The sequence below is a fragment of the Pleurodeles waltl genome, chromosome 10, assembly GCF_031143425.1.
Source record: "Pleurodeles waltl isolate 20211129_DDA chromosome 10, aPleWal1.hap1.20221129, whole genome shotgun sequence".
In the NCBI taxonomy this organism is placed as follows: Eukaryota; Metazoa; Chordata; class Amphibia; order Caudata; family Salamandridae; genus Pleurodeles; species Pleurodeles waltl.
In genome coordinates, this window is record NC_090449.1 from 926,118,697 (window position 1) to 926,139,576 (window position 20,880).

The 20,880-nt window shown below is 44.7% G+C and overlaps 1 protein-coding gene across 1 annotated transcript in view; it reads right to left on the reverse strand.

Annotated features, from left to right (window-relative positions):
* The window catches only part of LOC138262031 (histone deacetylase 9-like), a 1,178,236-nt gene that overhangs the window by 1,068,361 nt on the left and 88,995 nt on the right, over positions 1 to 20,880 (reverse strand). Inside the window, exon 3 of the mRNA XM_069211700.1 lies at positions 9,936 to 10,056. Coding sequence (XP_069067801.1) covers positions 9,936 to 10,056 — 121 coding nt within the window. The remainder of the gene's footprint in view (positions 1 to 9,935; positions 10,057 to 20,880) is intronic.

The window sequence follows — 20,880 nt, forward strand, 5'->3', positions numbered from 1 at the left end:
ATTTTTCGAGTTATTGGGCACTAAAATGTTTATATACACAATCAATACGCCATGGTCACACACACTTTTTTTTAAATAAAATTAAAGCACTTGGTCGTGGGCATTCCAGTCCCCCTCCCCCGTGGCCTCCAGTACTTTCTTTCCACCAGCCTTTTCATGAAGGGTTCCCCACCATGAAATGGCTTTCAGAAAGAGGAGTTGTAATCAGCCAGGCGATGCTGAGTTCAGCGATACCATGGCTGATGGCAAGCCCGACTGCCATCATGCCATTGGGAACCATGTTCCCAACGGCGATGACAGTCCTTTGACGGACCAACCACCAAAGTTGTAATTTGGCGGTCGGACCACAACAGCTAGGGTGGTCTGATCACCACTGCGAGATTGGCGGTCTCATGACCGCCAAACTTGTAATTGGGCCCTAAGTATTAATGCTGAAAAGCATATAGTCTACAAACGTTTTACAGTGGCCAGAGCTACAATTATGAAACAGACAGATGTAACAGATGAAAAGCATAATACACACGAAAGTACGGGGTTCTCTAAAAGCGGACGTCGCGGATATTAGCGTAGCCCTGGGTTGTATGTATTCCTATTTGGAAGGGTAAAGTCAGTGGAATGTCAGTTGGAAATTACCGAGTGGAACAGCGGGGGGTGGGAAGAAAGGGATTTCCTTTTACGGACTAGGTGGTCTCACACACTATATAGTGTCATGCTTCATCATTTGACCACCTAGACCCACCCAGGTAGGACAGTGCCACCTGGGCGGACTCAACCTCACTGTTAAAGGAACAGGAGGGAGTGCGTAAATAAACTTGTTTCTGGAAAGATCGGGATCCAGCTAATCTACTGAAAAACTAAAAACACCTAAGCAGACACCTGTGAAGAGCAACAAATTTAATGGTGGTGTCTGACTGGTGTAGTTAAAAAGGGGGGTTGGGACACCTCTGTGAGGACAAGGACTCACAGGGTCACCTAACTAATTACTAGCCAACATGTTTCTGCCCTCAAAAGTGAGCCAATGAAGGTCTCGGGGCATTCGTCAGGGCCTAGGATCCCTACGTCTCACGTTGGAGGAAAATACTCTATGGGGAAATCAAAGAGTGAGAAAATGAAAAATTAATGATCTACATTACCCAAGGAATTACCTTGAGGCGGCCTATGGGGAGGAAAACAATTAATTAGCACTCTGGTGGCACACAGCACTGCAAAACCAACCAACTACACACGTGTCAAGGGGATGCATTCATGCACGAAACACATATGTTCAAACAAGGTAAAATACATGCGTGGAGTGACTGAGTGGGTATATCTACACAAGTGGACAGTCCTATCACTGCAGGGAATTATAGTTCTTACCCTTTTCTTAGAGGCAGCTAGCCTCTGGTATCCAGGAGGGGGAGTGTCCCCTTATAGTCACACACTAAGGGATAGAGATGAACATAAAGACGAAGTGAGGAGAGGAACAGAAGTAGGCAGAATAGATACAGAGGGAGCATAAGGGGGGGGAAGGAAAACAAGTTCCCATTAGGAACCCACTATTGCTGGTAGAAAAATACTGGTTAAGAGAAACCGAAGTGACTAGAGACAAAAAAAGTAAGATTAAAAGCAATAAGGGCTTATCTGTGCTGCCTGTGATCCGGTATGCCACTCACTACATCAAAGGGGACGCTCGCCGTGCGCCTACTTCGTCCTCTCCTTGGACCGCTTGTGACAAGTGGCTGAGGGAGAACTAGCCTCGATATGATTGCCGTAATGGCGGGGGCACCGGCCAAGCCGGGACGCCGGCATGAATGTGATCGAGTGCAAAGGCGGGCCTCTTTAGGTTGATGGCCTCGATGTGCTTTTTTTTTCTCTCTTTCTTGGCCCTTCGGGCTACGGGACCGCTGGGAACTACATTTCCCAGCGGTCACTGGAAACGCGAGCCTTCCGCTGGTGGCGCTCGGGCCGGAATCTTCCGGCTCGGGCCCCACCCTTGCACTCGCCCGCATTCATGCCGGCGCCCCGGCACGGCTGGGGCGCCGGCGGGTGCGGTAAAGCACATCGAGGCCATCAACCTAAAGAGGCCCGCCTTTGCACTCGATCACATTCATGCCGGCGTCCCGGCTTGGCCGGTGCGCCCGCCATTACGGCAATCATATCGAGGCTAGTAACGCAAAGAGGCCCGCGGCGGAGATTAACATCAATTGAACTCCAATTTACGCGCTAACAGGGCGCACCTGGAATTTCTTACAGCCATAAATAGACCGTTCTCCCTCAGCCACTTGTCACAAGCGGTCCAAGGAGAGGACGAAGTAGGTGCACGGCGAGCGTCCCCTTTGATGTAGTGAGTGGCATACCGGATCACAGGCAGCACAGATAAGCCCTTATTGCTTTTAATCTTACTTTTTTTGTCTCTAGTCACTTCGGTTTCTCTTAACCAGTATTTTTCTACCAGCAATAGTGGGTTCCTAATGGGAACTTGTTTTCCTTCCCCCCCCTTATGCTCCCTCTGTATCTATTCTGCCTACTTCTGTTCCTCTCCTCACTTCGTCTTTATGTTCATCTCTATCCCTTAGTGTGTGACTATAAGGGGACACTCCCCCTCCTGGATACCAGAGGCTAGCTGCCTCTAAGAAAAGGGTAAGAACTATAATTCCCTGCAGTGATAGGACTGTCCACTTGTGTAGATATACCCACTCAGTCACTCCACGCATGTATTTTACCTTGTTTGAACATATGTGTTTCGTGCATGAATGCATCCCCTTGACACGTGTGTAGTTGGTTGGTTTTGCAGTGCTGTGTGCCACCAGAGTGCTAATTAATTGTTTTTCTCCCCATAGGCCGCCTCAAGGTAATTCCTTGGGTAATGTAGATCATTCATTTTTCATTTTCTCACTCTTTGATTTCCCCATAGAGTATTTTCCTCCAACGTGAGACGTAGGGATCCTAGGCCCTGACGAATGCCCCGAGACCTTCATTGGCTCACTTTTGAGGGCAGAAACATATTGGCTAGTAATTAGTTAGGTGACCCTGTGAGTCCTTGTCCTCACAGAGGTGTCCCAACCCCCCTTTTTAACTACACCAGTCAGACACCACCATTAAATTTGTTGCTCTTCACAGGTGTCTGCTTAGGTGTTTTTAGTTTTTCAGTAGATTAGCTGGATCCCGATCTTTCCAGAAACAAGTTTATTTACGCACTCCCTCCTGTTCCATTAACAGTGAGGTTGAGTCCGCCCAGGTGGCACTGTCCTACCTGGGTGGGTCTAGGTGGTCAAATGATGAAGCATGACACTATATAGTGTGTGAGACCACCTAGTCCGTAAAAGGAAATCCCTTTCTTCCCACCCCCCGCTGTTCCACTCGGTAATTTCCAACTGACATTCCACTGACTTTACCCTTCCAAATAGGAATACATACAACCCAGGGCTACGCTAATATCCGCGACGTCCGCTTTTAGAGAACCCCGTACTTTCGTGTGTATTTTGAATTATAGGGAGCTAAGTACGGAGTGTTCCTCCATATTTATCCCCCCTCCTCCCTCTTCCTCTCTCCATGTGTAGTGACAGATGAAAAGCATACCTCTCCTTGAAGGCACTGTTTAATTACCACTGCTTCCTTTTGGATAACTGCTCAATGAACACTAGCTAAAGTATCATATGACAGAAGGAACAAGTCATCACTTGATAGACCCATTATAGAAAACAAAATGAAATAAGGTTCAAAGTGTTACCCTCTGCTGTGGATGGATGCAGCAGTACATGTATAAAGTTACATGGCTCAGATGCCCTTTACTATTTGCTACTGTGACTGAAAGATCCATTTCCATGTCAAAGACAGCTGATGATTGAGTGTGGAACAAGCATGGGTACTAAACAACCCAGTGTCAGAAATCATGATATGTTGCATATATATTCCAGGTTAGAGAGAGTTCCAATATGTATGACTAGTGAACTATGAAACGGAACAATTTTAACATAATTAATAATTTTTGTGATATTGACTCTAAATGTAATGTCAAAAGTTCCTGTTGTTTTCCTCTGTTATCGCACTCAGACATTGATCTTAAGCCCTCTCTCCTATTTGTCACACCCTTCTGCCTTGTTATTCCCATGTACAATGTTTTGTTTGTCACTATACTCTGACCTATGCGCTGTCTTTACCCTAATATTCCACCCAGAAGTTGTGGTAACCCTCTTCTGATCTGTTGAAATGTCTCCTTGGGTAGGTTGTGGAGAGGTTGCATCTGTTCATTCCTTAGCATTCACATTTACAAAGATCAGAAATAGCTTTGATTCGTGATGTTTTTCTAAGGACTGTGGGGGTTATTCTAACTTTGGAGGAGTGTTAATCCGTCCCAAAAGTGACGGTAAAGTGACGGATATACCACCAGCCGTATTACGAGTTCCATAGGATATAATGGACTCGTAATACGGCTGGTGGTAAATCCGTCACTTTTCCGTCACTTTTGGGACGGATTAACACCTCCTCCAAAGTTAGAATAACCCCCTGTATGTTTTCTGAAATCTGCTTTAAACACATTTTTTAAACGTTCAGATACTGAATTCTGACACTTTAAATGAGAATTGTACCCATGTAGAATGGCATGGAAAAATGTAGAATAAATTATACTTCTCTACCTTTTACTGTTTTTTAGTTGCTTGCAGAAGTGAAGCTGGAGTGTTATTTTGACTAATTCATGTATTTTGTGCCAAGATTTTAAAGCCAAATAAAATGACCAAGAATGACAAGTCATAAACCTCATAGACCCAAATGGGTAGCTGGCAAACCTGCAGAACAGCAAGACAATGATTCACAAAAGCAATTTAGTTCCTGACACAGGAAGCACCTGATGGAGTGTGGGCCGACTGAAAGTTCATGGCTGATGCATAATCCTCTCATGGCTTGAGTATTTGTATGCAATTCATACTGTTGGCAATTCACTTTGCAAGTTGTCAGGGAAATATCCTTTAAACAAAGCACAGTGCCACCACTTATTATTTGATCCTTTCAGTTTTGCTTTTCCGAATTCCACAATGTAGGAAAGAAAACTTATTCACTTTCAGGGTAACTTCCAGAATCTTAAGCAGGGTTAATCGGAGGTAGTAAGTCTCTGTAGTTGGAATAAAAAATTAAGGGGATTATTACAACTTTGGAGGAGGTGTTAATCCATCCCAAAAGTGACGGTAAAGTGACGGATATACCACCAGCCGTATTACAAGTCCATTATATCCTATGGAACTCGTAATACGTCTGGTGGTATATCCGTCACATTTGGGACGGATTAACACCTCCTCCAAAGTTGTAATAACCCCCTAAGTATAGGACTCATGCAAAATCACAAGGTTACATTAAACACGTTTAGGGACGTTTTAATCAAACTGGTTTAACTTTAGCAGTCTGCATTCCATCTGCATTTCTTTGTAAGTTACATCTATTTGGGTTATTCACAAAATGTTTCTGTCCTTGTATCTGTTTTCTAAACTTGCATCTGTGTACTTTACACGCTTCATAAAATATCCATGTTATGTGTTTTCCATTACTTTCTTAAAGTAACATAAGATCAGAGAAAATATGGCTACCTTATAGCATTATAGACTGCCAGAACCAAGATGGCTGTCACAACTCTGGCCGTTTGAATTCCGGCAAATGATGTGTATTTCAGCTATTATATGTTTCCTAAGAGGATATAAGACCATTTCTTTGTATTTTTTTACATTTTACGTTACTACTTTGCCTCAGGCTGATTTGCTACTTTAAATAATGCTAATCTTTAGCCAATGAATAACTTCATACTGTATTGCAGACAAATATCACATGTACCTATGCACAGTCGAGTGTACCAAACCAGAAACCATGGAAAGCAGAATAGTGCATGTGCACGTAGAGGTGAGTGAGTCAACAAGTTAACAATGGGAGCTGAGCCCAGGGGCATATCTTGATCGTAAGACCCTGATTATGAGCAAGTCTGTGTTTTCAGGCCCCTGCTATAGAACTCCTGTTTATGCAGGGTGTAGATGTACAGGATGGGTGTTATTTAACAACAGTGAATATTGTGGAGTGGTGTAGAGTTGAGTAGAGTTGCAGAGTGGAGTAGAGTTGTAGAGTGTAGTGGCATGGAGTGTCATAAAGTGGAGTGGCATAGAGTGGTGAAGAGTGCTGCAGAGTGGAATGCTGTGTTCTAAAGTAGAGTGTCCTAGAGTGGAATGGTGTAGAGTAGATTTGTGTATTATGGAGGGGATAGATTGAAGTGGAGGAATGTAGAGTGGAGGGGCATAGAGTGGAGTAGACTGTCATGAAGTGGAGGAGAGTGTCATTGGGCCAGATGTAGGAAGATATGAATTTGTGACTCGGAAATTGCGAGTCGGTGCGACTCGCAATTTGCGAGTCGCAAAATCATATGCAGAATGGTGTCCCAGACACCTACTGCGAATCGCAAGGGGGTCGCAAAGACCCACCTCATTAATATTAATGAGGTGGGTCGCAATTTGTGACCCCCTTGCGATTCCCTGCACTCACAGGGATGGTTGCCTGCTGGAGACAGCAGACCTCCATGTCTCTCACTGCTTTTTTAATAAAGCAGTTTTTTTTTTTTTGTATTGCATCCCGTTTCCCTTAAAGGAAAACGAGTTGCAATACAAAAAAAAAAATGAAATCATTTGGTTTCGTTTTTTCAGAGTAGGCAGTGGTCCATTGGACCACTGCCTGCTCTGAAAAAATATTTATGGAGACATTCACAAAGGGGAAGGGGTCACATGGGGACCCCTTCCCTTTTGCGAATGAGTTAGCACCCAGTTGACATGGGTGCTAACTGCGAATTGCTTTGTAACCGCGTTCGCGGTCACAAAGCAGTTCTGCATCGCGGTGCGAATCGCAAATAGGAAGGGAACACCCCTTCCTATTTGCAAGTCGCATTCCCATTTTGCAAGTCGGTACCGACTCGCAAAATGGGAATGTGCATCGCGATGCGCATATTGCATGGCGCAAACTGCGAATTTCGCAGTTTGCGCCATGCAAAACTCTTTATACATCTGGCCCATTGAGTGGAGTGGTATAGAGTGGCATACATTGTAGTGCTATAGGGTGCAGTCGTGGAGTGGAGAGGAGTGTTGTAGAGTGGAGTATCATAGAGTGGAGTAGAGGGGTTTAGAGTGGAGTGTTATAGAGTGGAGTGTCAGAGTGCAGTGTCATAGCGGGGATCTCGGCCGCAACACAGGAGCCGGCTCCAAATGGAGCCGGCGGTGTTGCGGCCGTGCGACGAGTGCAGTTGCACCCGTCGCGCTTTTCATTGTCTGCATAGCAGGCAGTGAAAAGCTGCATGGGGCCCTGTCAGGGGGCCCCTGCACTGCGCATGCCAGTGGCATCAAGGCTGGTGGTCGGGGACTCATAATCCCCTGGGCAGCCCAGGCAGATTATCACCGCCGCTGCAAATGTGGCGGGAAACCGCCGGCCCCGGTGGAGCAACTGCGGCGCTTCCGCCGCGGTCAAAATAGCCAAGATTGCACCGTCAGCCGGTTGACGGTGCAATCGCCAAAACAGCCCTGGCGGTCTTTGACCGCCAGGGTTGTAATGACCCCCTTACTCTTTTGTGGGAGGGGCATGTCTCTCCTAAACCCTTCCTCAGACATCCCTGAAACCCTCATTACTCATTCCTATACCCCTCCCATTTAGTAGCAAGTATGCTCTTTTTTGCAGGCACTGCCCCCGGTCTCTCCTGAATTTACCACTAAGAAGTAAGCATACATGTGGTCTCTCCCATATTTACCACTTAGCAGTAAGCATACATGTGAGGGTGCCCCCATTGAAAAGAGGTGAAAATGGCGAAGATTTATATTTGTAGGTTTGTGAGTTGGATTTTGTACTACTATGGTAATACTACTGTAGTCCTACTAAACATACTATAAATGCAGTTTGTGACTATGCCACTTAGGGCCATATTTACTAAAAAATCATGCAATACAAGGCAGCAAGCCACCTTGCCACACTGTGCTGCGTGAAAGGGCAGGTACGTGCTGTATTTATCATTATATAGCACAATCCTGTTCTTTCCTAGCACTGGCACATTTTTAGCTGCCTAGCACCAACGGAGGCACCCTAGGGTCATGTTGTGTCTACATTGCAGGCAGGATTGTTGTTGTTTAGGAAGGGACGCCTTCTTGTACAAAAACAATCCTCAGAGATATTTCCCTTTTCCTAAGTGTATTACAGAATGTAACACACTTAGAAAGAGGAAACAATTAGGAGAAATACAAATATTTCTCCTTGTTGTGCCTCTGGTGTGGAGGTTTACAATTTGGGCACATTTCCAGGTCAACCATTGTTGGTAAATCTAGTAATGTGTCAGAATCCATGGGTGGATACAAGGAATCACCCATGCTCCACCCATGGCACACCTCCCTGCTGCAGAGTAATGCAAGGCAGCGATTCATGCTGCCTTTCATTACTCTAGACTTATCAAGCCTTCAGGGTCATGCAAGGTGGCCTTGCGTGGTTGGTAAATCTCATTTAGGTTTTGTGCCACCCGTGCATCCTTGTGCATTGTGCAAGAGCGATACAAAACTTTGAAAAATATGCCCTTATGGTTCTAGCTCAGGTGGTATGAAGGCATTTTACTGTGGACCTCCAATTAAAACCTCCCCAGCACATGGGAAGTGGCTCCAGATGAGTTAATTCTTGCTATGGGGGTTGGGGAGTTGGGGGCTGATTATACAAGGCAGAATTACAGAACCAAAAGTAGTCCTGGCAAAAATGCTCAAATCAGCCTGCTCCATTCATCTTCACATGCTCTCTTTTCATCCATTCATCCACCCATCCGTTCTCTCTCTTGTCCCTCTCTTATCACTTTCTGTCGGCCCTTCCACTCCCCTCTCTTTCTCTTGAAGCTTCCCCTTGCCTGCTGAAATTAACCTCAGGGACTAGCAGCCCAGAGCTTCAAAACCAGCCTCCAATGGCTCCAGTTCACTGTGGAAATGCCTGCTGGAATAAAAGGCCTCTCTGGCCCTACCGTTTAGGTAGAGCACAGCACCCACCCATAACACAACTTGCCATGTCCCCACACCCTTGCCAAGGCCCCTTTCTGTACGATCTCAGGGTGCAAATCATCTTAAGGTTGGAAGGTCTAAAAAAGGGGAATGGAACTAGAACAAGGGATTATACATGCGAATTAGAATACAGTACAAGGAGACATTTTATCGACAATGGAGGCCAATGTGCGATAAGGATTATAAATGCCTAAATATGTGGTTTATAATGGTGAATGCGTGCACAAAGGAACGGAACTGAAAAGCAGGGGCATCAGTCTTGCCAGTATGTGTAACAACAATGTTTTGTATATTTTTCTCTTTCAATAATACTTCTCCAAAATGTCTCGTATTCTCTAGCTTGGTAGATAATTTTTCAGTAGACACACATTGTGTTTACTTTGCATTACTCGTTCAGCTTTTGACTTTGAAATCAGATATTCAGAATTACTGGAGCCATAATTCCCCGTGTGGTAAATAAAATTAGAAACCTTTCAAAATTGAGTAATTCAAAGTTCAGTCTTGCCAGGCTGGGCTGAGTTTAAAAGGATGAACATAAACAGCAAGGGGACAATATTCATGGAAATGGCATTTCATAGTCAAAACATTTTAATTTCTAAAACAGCGCAACATTATATTCATTTCTAAATCGTATTGCCTGTGTTGCTGAGCTCAACAAAGCTCAACAAAGCACCTGCTCACAAAGTTTGAAACAATTCAAGCATAAGAAAACAGGATCTGCAACGTCGTTTTATATGTGGTGCGTGCGGCCAAGCAGCACTTGGCGTCCCCTGTAACATTTTTATTCCACTGAGCTTTGCCTTTGGAAAATGTGATTTTTTGTCACACTGCTTGCCAAATGCCTTCAGCCGACACGAGCTATGAGTAATGACAAGGCTGGAATGCGCGCTTCTTAACAGGGCCTGGGCCCGTACAGACCTAGGAGTTTCCTGGGGTCCAGCTTCTGCCTGTTCGCGGAGCTGGTGCCGTAAAGCAGTGAGTGATGCTCCGCGTGAACCAGCTGTATCTCCTCCAGGCTGGCCTTCCGACCTCGAACTCGCTGAAAGAAAACACCAGAGGCCTGTAGTATTCCACTGGCAATATTTCATAGACAGTAAAGGCCGAAATAACAGTTAGCATGATTAATAGCAGGGGTCGAGATTGCATCATGCAGGAATGTGGCTTTGATTTGTTTACCAAAGTGACACAATTATATTTTTTTAATGAAATGCATGGTTTATCACAAGTGCCCTCTATGTCATTGTTCCACACTTTGCATTAATCACGTAATCAAAAAGAAAAAAGAAAAATGAGTTCACTTTTGCTTGCAGTTCAAATCAAAACATCTATAAAAGACAAGTCCCTCTGATAACACTCATTACACTGTAATTTGAAAGTCAGGATTTTTTTTTAATAGTGGATGAGTGCAACCGTGTAATAAGAAGTTCAGCTAACTGCATACAATTTTATTGCATTAACACTGAGGCAAAATAGGGTTTTTGGAGAGCACAGAGATTGATTTAAATCCAGACGCAAGTCTTAAAATACACATTGCCTACAGATAGCTAGCAAAGGCGTAACGTCGCACCGCCGGCTTTTGTTATACAAACATGCTCAAATATCGCTACCAAGTAAATAAATGTGCACTACTGTGACATTCTGCTTGCTTTTGTCTAAATCTTCTTAGGTGGTAAAATGGTAAAATAGTATTTACATTTTTTTGCCCTAACTTTATCTCCCTCAGTGTTACCTCTGATGACGCAGAGAAAGAAAGTCCTACATATATCCACATATTACATGACCAAAATCGTATAATGTAGTGTGATTTTAGTGAAGAAAATAATGTACGAGGGAAATTGTGCCCTCAGAGTAGTTCGCCAATATTATAATCGTGCTTTATTAATCATGAAGAATTGAAAATGTAGTAATCCGTCATAATTGCAAATGTGTGCCATGATTTCTTATTGAAACTGTTCGTGCTTAGCTTAAATTTAGTAGAGGCTTTGGCCTAGTTGCCTGGTCTCAAATTCTAACTGCGTGACTTTTTACTTGAACTAATGTAACATATACTCACGTTTAAAAGTTGTATTTTTGTAGTAGAAGATGACTAATACACTTATCTCCAAGGTTTCGTACTGGGCCAGTTTCATCCCCTGTGAAGCAAGGTCAGTCTCTGCAGGTGCAGACAAAGGAGGTACAGATATCAAAATAATTGGCAACCTATGTTGCAACTTGTGTTCCAAGGCTCCAAGGACAAAGTATGCATAAATGAGTGCTAGTAGAAAGACATTTTTCATTGGTCAATTTGAAGCCACCTTATGAACTCTCCAATGGAAGGCCCTGCTGAATTTGGAATGTTTCTTATTTAAACCCACTGGACAAAGAGAAGTCAGTCATTTTTCCTTGATGCCATCTTTGAAGCCGAATGCCAGACGCCATCTTAGACGACATCTTGATGCCCTTTTCTCTATTACTGAGAAAGAGACTTTGAGAATTCTCACCCTAGAGACTTTAACTTTAGATTGCCCTGTCTTGCCCATGCAATAACTTTGCCCATTCTCCTTGCTGCTGCAAGGAAACATGCCCTTAACTTTGCCCCTTTGAAATTCTGCCCCATGCTGGTCGAACCGGTACTTAAAGGACGAAGATATTCTTGAATGCTGATTGAAATTGGTAAATATGAAAGGATAATTGTATTATGCATTGTGTTTTCCCTCTAGGTACCAACTGCTATTTTGATAGGGCCCAAGCTAGACGTTTTCTAAATTCATGTTGACTAAATTCGTTTTGCATGAAGCCCACACATGCCAATGCTAATTAGAGGTTAGTCGAGGTATACAATTGATGCACCATGTTGAATTGAAATCTTGTTATGCTGACCAATGTACGAGATTAGTCAAATACAGTTACTCATATTAGTGATTTGCATTGCCATAACTGAATGCACCATTATTGAGATATTTCGTAGATTGCGTTTCTTCCGCCGTTATGGACAGCTAGTAATGTTCGTATACATATATCATTTGGTTTTGAGACTCATATACATTGTTTTAGCTTTGTTAATATAGAGAAATAAATTCACTAACTTTTAATAAACCGGTGTGGTTATTCATGACTGAAAGGTCGTGGCGGGTCGAAATACCAACTGTTATTGATTCCTAATGTGTTATCTCGATCTACTAATTGAGTATTGACTATCTCGTACAACAGTTATTGATTATTATTTAAATAACCCGACTATTCGAGGATGAGGAGAGCCCAACTTGGCTAAAAGGTTCACCGACCTCCAACGTGTCCAGGTACAGGTAATTCATAAGGGCTGGACGCGTTATCACCTCTCAGGCTTTATTGGCCTCAGCTCCAAGTTTTCTCCAGTGCGCATTGCCCAAACTCCAATCATGTTTCTTGATCAAGGACCAAAGGTTCGAGCTTACTTTCCTAGTCGGCGTCGCGGTGCACCCTTAAGTGGGCGTGCCTGTTGCACATAGCAACAGTGCTCCAGTCTGGGGAAAAATATTCCCTTCCTCTGACAATTTAAACTAGAAAAATATAGCGCATCAGTGAAACTCAGAACGACAGTTCTGTCTTTAAATACCAGTAGACCTATGTCCTTATTTACGAGGTCTGTGGCACAGGGCGACGCAGCAAGTGCCTTATTCCACCGCCCTGCGCCACTGTGAAAGGGCAGAAATGCGCTGTAAGATACAGCGCATTTCTATCCTCTCACCCTACGCTGGCACACTGCCTAGTGCCAATGCAGGTACCCTTGCACCATGGGGCAAGGATGCCTGCATGTGCAGGGCTGATTGCTATTGTGCAGGAAGGGACACCCTTCCTGCACAAAAAGAATCACAGGAGTTGTTTTCCTCTTTCTATGGGTGCAGCAGCATGCAGCACACATAGAAAGAGGAAAAAACGGGAAGAAATAAAGATATTTCTCCCCGTTGCCTCATTCTTACAGTGGCATAGGAATTTGACGCATTCCCAGACTTGTAAATCTGGGAGTGGATCAGATTCCTTCGGATTCCATGGGTGTTGCGTGGGAACACACCAAGCAGCACCCATGGAACGCCCCTTTCATGCAGTGTCAAGTGTGAAAGGGGTCCATATTTACAAGGCCACTCAAGGTGGCTTTACTTGGCCTTGTAAACATGGGCTGGCACACTGCACCACCGAAACATAAAAAATAAAAAATAAATGCTTCAGTGGTGCAGTGTGCCACTAGGCCCCTAGCCTCATTTTAAGACTCCCACATACAGGTGTAGCGTGACTGTGTCCACCTGCAGGGTTAGATATTCCTGACGACAGCTACTTGGAAACCTTGTGCCTTTCCTCTTCAAGGGCTACTTTGCTGGCTTACTTTTACTGGGGGCGGGGGAGAGGTGCACTGCCTGTAGAGCACTTCAAATGTGTGGCACAATCATTGTGCCTCCAAAAACACTGCTTGCAAACATGCCCATGCCTGTAGTACAGCATAGGCACATGGATAAAGGAGTTCTGCTTTATCTCATTTTCATGAGGCCAAATGTCCATGTAAATGAGATAATTTCCCCTTGGGAATGCACCGGATGAAAATGTGCTCCAGTGTGTTCTATATTACAGAAGATGCCACATGAGATCCCCCCCTACTCCCACCAGGGGTGAGGGAGGAGATTTCTTTTTTTGTTACAGGAATGTTCAGCTCGTACTGATATGATTTTGCATAGCCTCTTGATATGACTGAAACCTTTCTAACTTTTTCCAAATACTCTGTTTCACAACAATATGGTAAAAAGTCACACATTAACCACCAACCTTCGTTCTAGGATCATGTATTACAATTAATGCTGAAAATTATAGTTTTAAAATTACATGGGCCTTGAAACACTATCAGTTGCAATTGGGAACGTATTTATGAAAGAGTCACTTAGATAATCTGACCATTTTACATCAGGTTCTTAAGAGGAACAGTAGAAATTGGAAGGAACAGGTTGCATTGGACCACATTAAATTTTCTCACATTCTGCCAAAAAGTGTATTTCCCATCAGTGCCCTATAATACGTATTTTCTGTGTTGGTAGTTCTTTTTGTTTTTGTTATTTGTTTTGTTTTGTTCTTTTTGGTCACTTACATAAACAAAAACTCTAAAATTAAGAGCTAGATCCACTAGACACAATATTGCATTAAGCCAGAAAAGCTCCTTTCAACCGAAAATATTGTTTACCAATACCAATTTTCTTTTCAGTAGCACAGTAAATGCGTAGAGTGCACCACGGAGTTCTGTTTCGAATAGATCATCATCGTCCATGCATCAAACATTTGTGTGCAAAAGAACATCTTCGAGTCTCTAGTTGCAATAACAATTGTGAAACACCTAGAAAACCAACACTATGAGCCTAGTTATGAGACTGGCGGGTCGACCGTTGGCCCACCAGCACTGTGGAGAGGAGACCGCCACAGACCTGGCGGTCTCTCCCAGACCCATTACGAGGTTTCCACTGGGCTGACCAGTGGAAACCTCTGAAATCAGAGATTTCCGCAGGTCAGACCAGTGGAAACCATGGGGCAGCATTGACCTCAGCTCATCAACGAGTCGAGGCCTATGTCATCGCAAAGATGGTGCCCCAAGCACCCTCAGAAGACACACTGCTGTAGCACACCAAGGTTTTTCCAAGGGTCCTGGGCAGGGGCCCCCCTGTGGCCCAAGCTCTGGTTTCTGCCAACCTTTTCATGGCGGGTCCCCACCATAAAAAAGATTGCAGAAAGTTTACTGGTGATCAGCACAGCTGTGCTGCACTCAGTGCCGCTGTGGCTGACCATGACTCCAACCACTGTCAGCTGATCAGCGCCGATTACCCTGGCAGGGATCGCAGTCACCTGACAGTCCGACCGCCAGGGTTGTAATATGGCGGTCGGACAGCCTCGAGTGCGGCAGTCCGACTGCGGCATTGGTGTAATGTCGAAATTAGGCCCTATAACTCTATGATACTCGTCAGTGCAATGGTACACCAATTCGCAGGAAAATAAATTAACATAAACATTTTTTAAAAACCCTACTAGAGCTGGTGGATTTGGTTCCAATTATGCTGTTACATCAAGTGATCGTGTCATTCTCCCCAAGCCAGCAAGCAGTTCACTTGTTTCTGGAGTTATAGCCTCTCCCCTGCTCAGCACCACAACTGCCTTCAGTTAGCTTTAGACTGAATGTTCCATATATTGCAGTGCGGTCCATCAGCATTAGCATGACTATGAATAGCCCAGTTTCTGCATTTGAGCACTACTAGAGTTATCATCCTGTTGGGCCTGTAGCACCAGAAATAACGTGTCCCATGCTGTAACAGGGGGCTCCTTGCCTAACTGTTTGTGGATGCGTGTCATGACATTGATTTCTGGGTTGCACCTCTTTATAAGGCCTTGCAACTACTTTGAGACTGGCAGGGGGACTGAGGTGGCCGTCTATTACATCGCAATGTTTTGATTTTCCAAGACTAGGGCCAGGTCAATGAACGTAGAGGTGTGTTTGGCATTTGTGGGTCTCATTCAGGGATCTCCCCAGTAAGTACTCTGTCATAATCATAGACAAGTGTCAGCCCAACAGGTATGGTAAAAGGTCCAGCAGGGCTTCCAGTAAGTCTGTATGTGTGGGTAATTCCAGACCATAAAGGTTAAGTCTGATTCCACTGTGAAGCATCTAGAGCACTCTGTGTCGAGCCTTGGCTAAATTTTGGCCAGTCAGGCTGCAGACAGATATGTACAATGTAAATAGTTGAGTTGGGTGTATTTGAAGTGTGCATTTCTATTCACCCCCTTAGTGTATTACAATATTTTACCCCATTCCTTGTTGAAAATGTCTCTTTCAATTTTTTTGATCCCATTTAGTTTTGAATAAAGAGGTGGGGGTGTTAAATAACGTCTTGTGCATGCAGATTACTACTTTTCTACTGTGTTAGAAGCCTAGGCAAGGCTTCCGCACTATTGGGCTCCTGTGTACCCATTCCTCACATATAGTCGATCACCAGTCACAATGCCCCATAAGTCAGGAAGTGTCCCAGGTGTAGTCTGTTGTCTTCCTGAAGGACATCAAAAGAGAGGAGCTCACCCTCGTGATATAGATCCCCCACAGTAGTGATCCCAGCCTGGCTCCAAACCTGTGTCATGTGTCTGTCTGTAACTTTCGCCATAGCTGATACCATTTACAATGGCAGTTCGGGGAAGTAGGGAATTTTCATGCTCCTTTTCCTGAAGTGTGTGTCCCAACAAGCTTTTATTGTATAGAGCGCCGTGGTATAGAGGCTCTTTGGCCTGGTTCTCTGATACAAGTTTCTCAGAAGTTCCCCATTGTCTCGTAAGCCTAATACATCCTGGCCCATATTTATACTTTTTTAGCGCCGCATTTGGGCCGCTTTTGAACACAAAAGCGGTGCAAACTTACAAAATACAATTGTATTTTGTAAGTTTACACCGCTTTTGCGTCAAACGATGATGCAAATGTGACGCTAGAAAAATATAAATATGGTCCCCTCTCTTTCTGGGGCTGTGCCCACCACCTGTCATCAAGGCAACCATACCAACTGAGCAGCTACATAGTATATTTTGTGTTGGGTGCACTCATTCTGCCCATGTCTACGGGGTTGACAGCTTTTTTATTTGAGAGTTGGCATCTTTGGGCACCCCAAATTATTTCAGAGAAGAGAGATCTAGTGTTGTCAAAGAAGGCTTGCGGTAGGCTAAGAGGGAAGGTCATGAAGAAGTATAATAATTGAGGGAGAACAAACATCTTTAAAATGGCCATTCTGGTGGGGTCCATGGACCAAGAAGGAACCAGTAAAATGTGTCCCAGTACACTTATAGGCCGAATGTGTCCCTAAATTCACCCAGCCAGCCTCCCTATCATGGGCAGAGCAGTTCTTTGGTCCTTGAAAAACAGCAGCATCTTTTCTGCATAACAAGCTGCAGTGTGGCATTTGTCTCCAATTCTGTTCCCAACCACTGGACCCTGCTCGCATATAATAGACACCAGAGGCTTCAAGGTTAGTACAAACAGAAAGGGGGATCATAGACAGCACTGTCTGGTGCCCCTGTACCCTGTACAGCTGCCATCTGTCAGAAAATGTGTCCTGTGCATACCATGGCCGGGGGCTCATGTAGAGCAATTGTATCCATTTTATAATGTTTCCCCTGATTCCCTGTGCCTGAAACAGGTATGGCCACAACAAAATATTTTTTGCTATACAAGGAGAAGCCACAGATGGGGTCCTGGGCTGTGATCCTACATTTGCATAATGTGAAACAGTTTGTTTTTTATGAGTATTTCATCTAAGACAACTCCACATTTGTCTGGGTGTGTCTGGCCCAGTAGGTATGGAAGCAATCAATTTGCTATGGCCTTCCTCAGTATTTTTGTATTCCATCTGTAGGAGGAATAGCGGCCCATAAGACCTCATACACATGTAGGTGGTTCCCACCTTGTTTGGGTAAAACAATGATGGTGGATTCTTTTGTTGAGTCTGGGGTCTCTCTGATTCGGCCAGCCCCTGTGTATATAGTAGTCAGGCAGCCAGTCTAGATCTGTATTTGATATATAACTCAGAGAAGAGCCTGTTGGTTCCAGGTGTTTTCCCTCTTGTTAACTGATTTATGGTCACTCTTATTTCCTGTTCTCCCAGGGCCACATTGAGGGCCTCAGTTTGTGTCCTAGTGAGCTTACGTAGTGTCATGTATGCTAAAAACCAGTTAAGGTGATCCAGCGGGAGGGCTACGTCCGCCATATAGTGTTTAGTAGTAGTCTCCAAATACCTTGATAATGTCCGTCTGCACAGTAACTACCCTCCTCCCACGGTCTTGCATGGCCCCAAAAGAACTAACCATGCCAGGAGACGGCCTGCTCTGCCCCCTTCCCCATGCTGATGGGTAAAATATTCATTATAGTGCATGCATCAAAGCCTTTCTAGCGATGCCTGATACACTGTAGTCGGTTTGAGCAGTCTCAGTCTATCTGCTCAATTGTGTACTGCTGAGAATTCAAGCGCATGAGTTTGCTTCTCCACCTTCAACACCTCCTCTAGCAGCATTGGTTTGATGCCAGAGGAAGTTTTAATACAGACGTCCTGAATGACAACCTTAAAAGCATCCTATTCCATGTTGGATTGGGTGGCAGTACCTTCATTTTTCCTGAAGTACTCATCAGTCGAGTCCCCAACAGTCTCCCTGAAAAGTGTGTCCAGCAAGATGTTGGGCTGCAAACGCCAGGTAGGTTTGGCAGTCAAAGACCCTTTTCAGTGTCATTGATATAAGGATGGGATTGTGATTGGAGGTGGTGCGACACAGGTATTGTAAATTTATACTGCAGATATGAAAGCAGGTGATCCTATAAAACTGCCCAGTCTGGTATGGATCTTGGGTACCCCTGAGTAGAATGAGTATGGACATGTCTCTGGGTGGGATTCATGCCAGAGGTCGACCAGCACCCATTGTGCATTTGATTGCAGAAAGATATGCATCCCACAGGGCCCGACTGAAGGGGCAGCAGTGATTGGTCCAGGTTTTAGTCCAGAACCAGGTTATAGTTTCTTCCACACAGCAAGTCTGCTTATAAAGTTGGGTGGACAGTGCATTGAGGAAATGTGTCTGCCTAGTGTTTGGAACATGTACACTTGTGAGAGATAATGCCGTCCCATCCAGTGTGGCATCCATCACTATGAATCTACCTTCTGGGTCACTATATGCATGTGAGATCATGATCTGCAGCCCTAGTGTGATCCATATTAGGACATCTCTGGCATATGCCGAGAATTCTGTTTGATAAATCTGACCATGCCATTGTTTCAACAGTTTGCGTTTTTCAGGGTCAGTCATGTGTGTTTCTTGGAGGCATGCAACATGTATTTTGCACCTACAAATAAAGAAATAGACTTTATGTTGTTTTGCCATGGATCCCAGCCCCTAACAATCCATGACAAGAAGGTGTACCTGTTCATAGCGTGGGGTTGAATCTGGGTATGTTGAGTCTGAAATGGAAGTACGCAAGGGAAGTGAATGTCAGCATTTGTTGTCTAACATGGGTGCCAGAGAAAGGTATTCTAGGAATGAGTGTGTGTCCATTGCATGTGAGTGTCAACCCTTCTGTCCTCAGATCAAGAAAGGTATGTTATACCCCATCCATCATAACTGTTTCAACCCATAACATAATCAACAGTTCAGCCATGGCCAAAAAATTGCTCAGACAAAGTCCCAAAATACTTGCTTAGTCCCTGTGGTCTGTGGGGGGTGAAGTTCAGAGCAAGCACATTTGTTGTCGTCCCCTCTACCACCGCAAGAATAGGAGTTTGTCCCTGGGTCACATGCCCCAAGGTGCAGTAGAGTGTAAACAGGTCAAGCAAAGAGGCAACAGGTTCATAAGATCAGTTCATCTGCAGGCATATAGGTGATGAGGGGGGCTCTCAGGCACAACACCCCCCCCTTCCCTGGGATCTGAATCACTTTTATCTGTATCTCCCTCCCTGTGATGTAGCATCTGAGTTTTCTTCAGTTGTATCTGTATCACTGGTCCCAGTTAAAGCCAGCGGGTCTCTTTGAGGTATTTTAGCAGACACTGCTTGCTCTGCTGCCACACGTTCCTTTGAGGGATCCCCAGGTGGTTAGCGTGGGCCTCTCTTAGTGGATCTTTCTTTGTGGGTAGTGCATAAGTGGAGGTTGTGAGCATGGGAGATACCTTGGACATGGTCTTCCAGCCAGGTCCACACATCCTCTGTTGTGTGGGAGAAAAGTCTTGCTGTTCACTCACATGTGGACTTTTGCTGGGTAAATCAGTCCATAGGCAATGCCCAGCAGTTTCAGCATCTGTTTAGGCCCTGGAAAGATATATTGTTGTTTCTGCACCTGGGTTGTGTAGTCTGGAAACAGGTGGATCTTATGGACTTCAAGATCCCGGGGCAATGAGTGTGCACCCATTTCAAGGTATAATGGTGGTCTCGATAATTCAACAGTCTTGACACCACTGCTCTCGGAGTGGCGCTTGCAGGCAGCCGGGGGGGGATAACACCCTATGGGTTCTCTGTACTGAGAAAATTGGAATTGAATGTAAATGTAAAGATTGCTTATTGGGAAGTACTTCTTTTAATAGACAATCTTCCAAAAACTGTTGGCCCTATTGTCAATTAATATGTTCGGATAGGCCTACAATCCGGATATTATTGCAGCAGGACCTTCAATCGGTATCATCTGCCTAATCCTGTAACATTGATAGGTCTTGGTGCATGGGCGCCATCTGTTGTTTTAGAACGGAGACAGTAGGCCTCAAGCTGGCTGTACCAGAGTTGGTTTCTCACACTCTGTAGTGTCAATCCTCTGTGATCCATTCTAAAGAGGCTGACATCAAGTAATATGCTATCAATTTTTTGTTCCAGTGACATGCAGGATTTTCAGATTGTCTGCAATATGACCTCTGCACTTTCATTGTGTGAGGTGGTGGTTTGTACCTCTTGAGTCTAGCCAATGGGATCCGGAGTCCCTCTGTAGGTCGTTCCAGTTGAGATTGTTCCCCCTGCCCTCCAGGTGGGTGCTTTTAGTCATGGTCACGCGTCATGTTACCTGACCTGGTCAGGGACAGTCTCAGATGTCAAGTGGTTATATCTGTGGGTAAGAGCAGAGCAAAAGCCCTTGAGATAAGTAGCCTACAGTTCATTAGTGGAAGGCCATAAGTGACCAGTACTATGTCCAGGTAGGTTGAGTATCGTGGCCATCAGCATCTAAATGGTCAAGAAACCCTCTATCTCCTACTACTACAATGAGGCGGGCTCTGGGGTGTCCAAGGCAGGGATGGGTGTTGTCCTTTGGTAGGGGAGTTTTTGGGCCCAGTACCTCATTGCTACTGCCAGATGCCTCTCATCCTGATGCTCTCTTGATT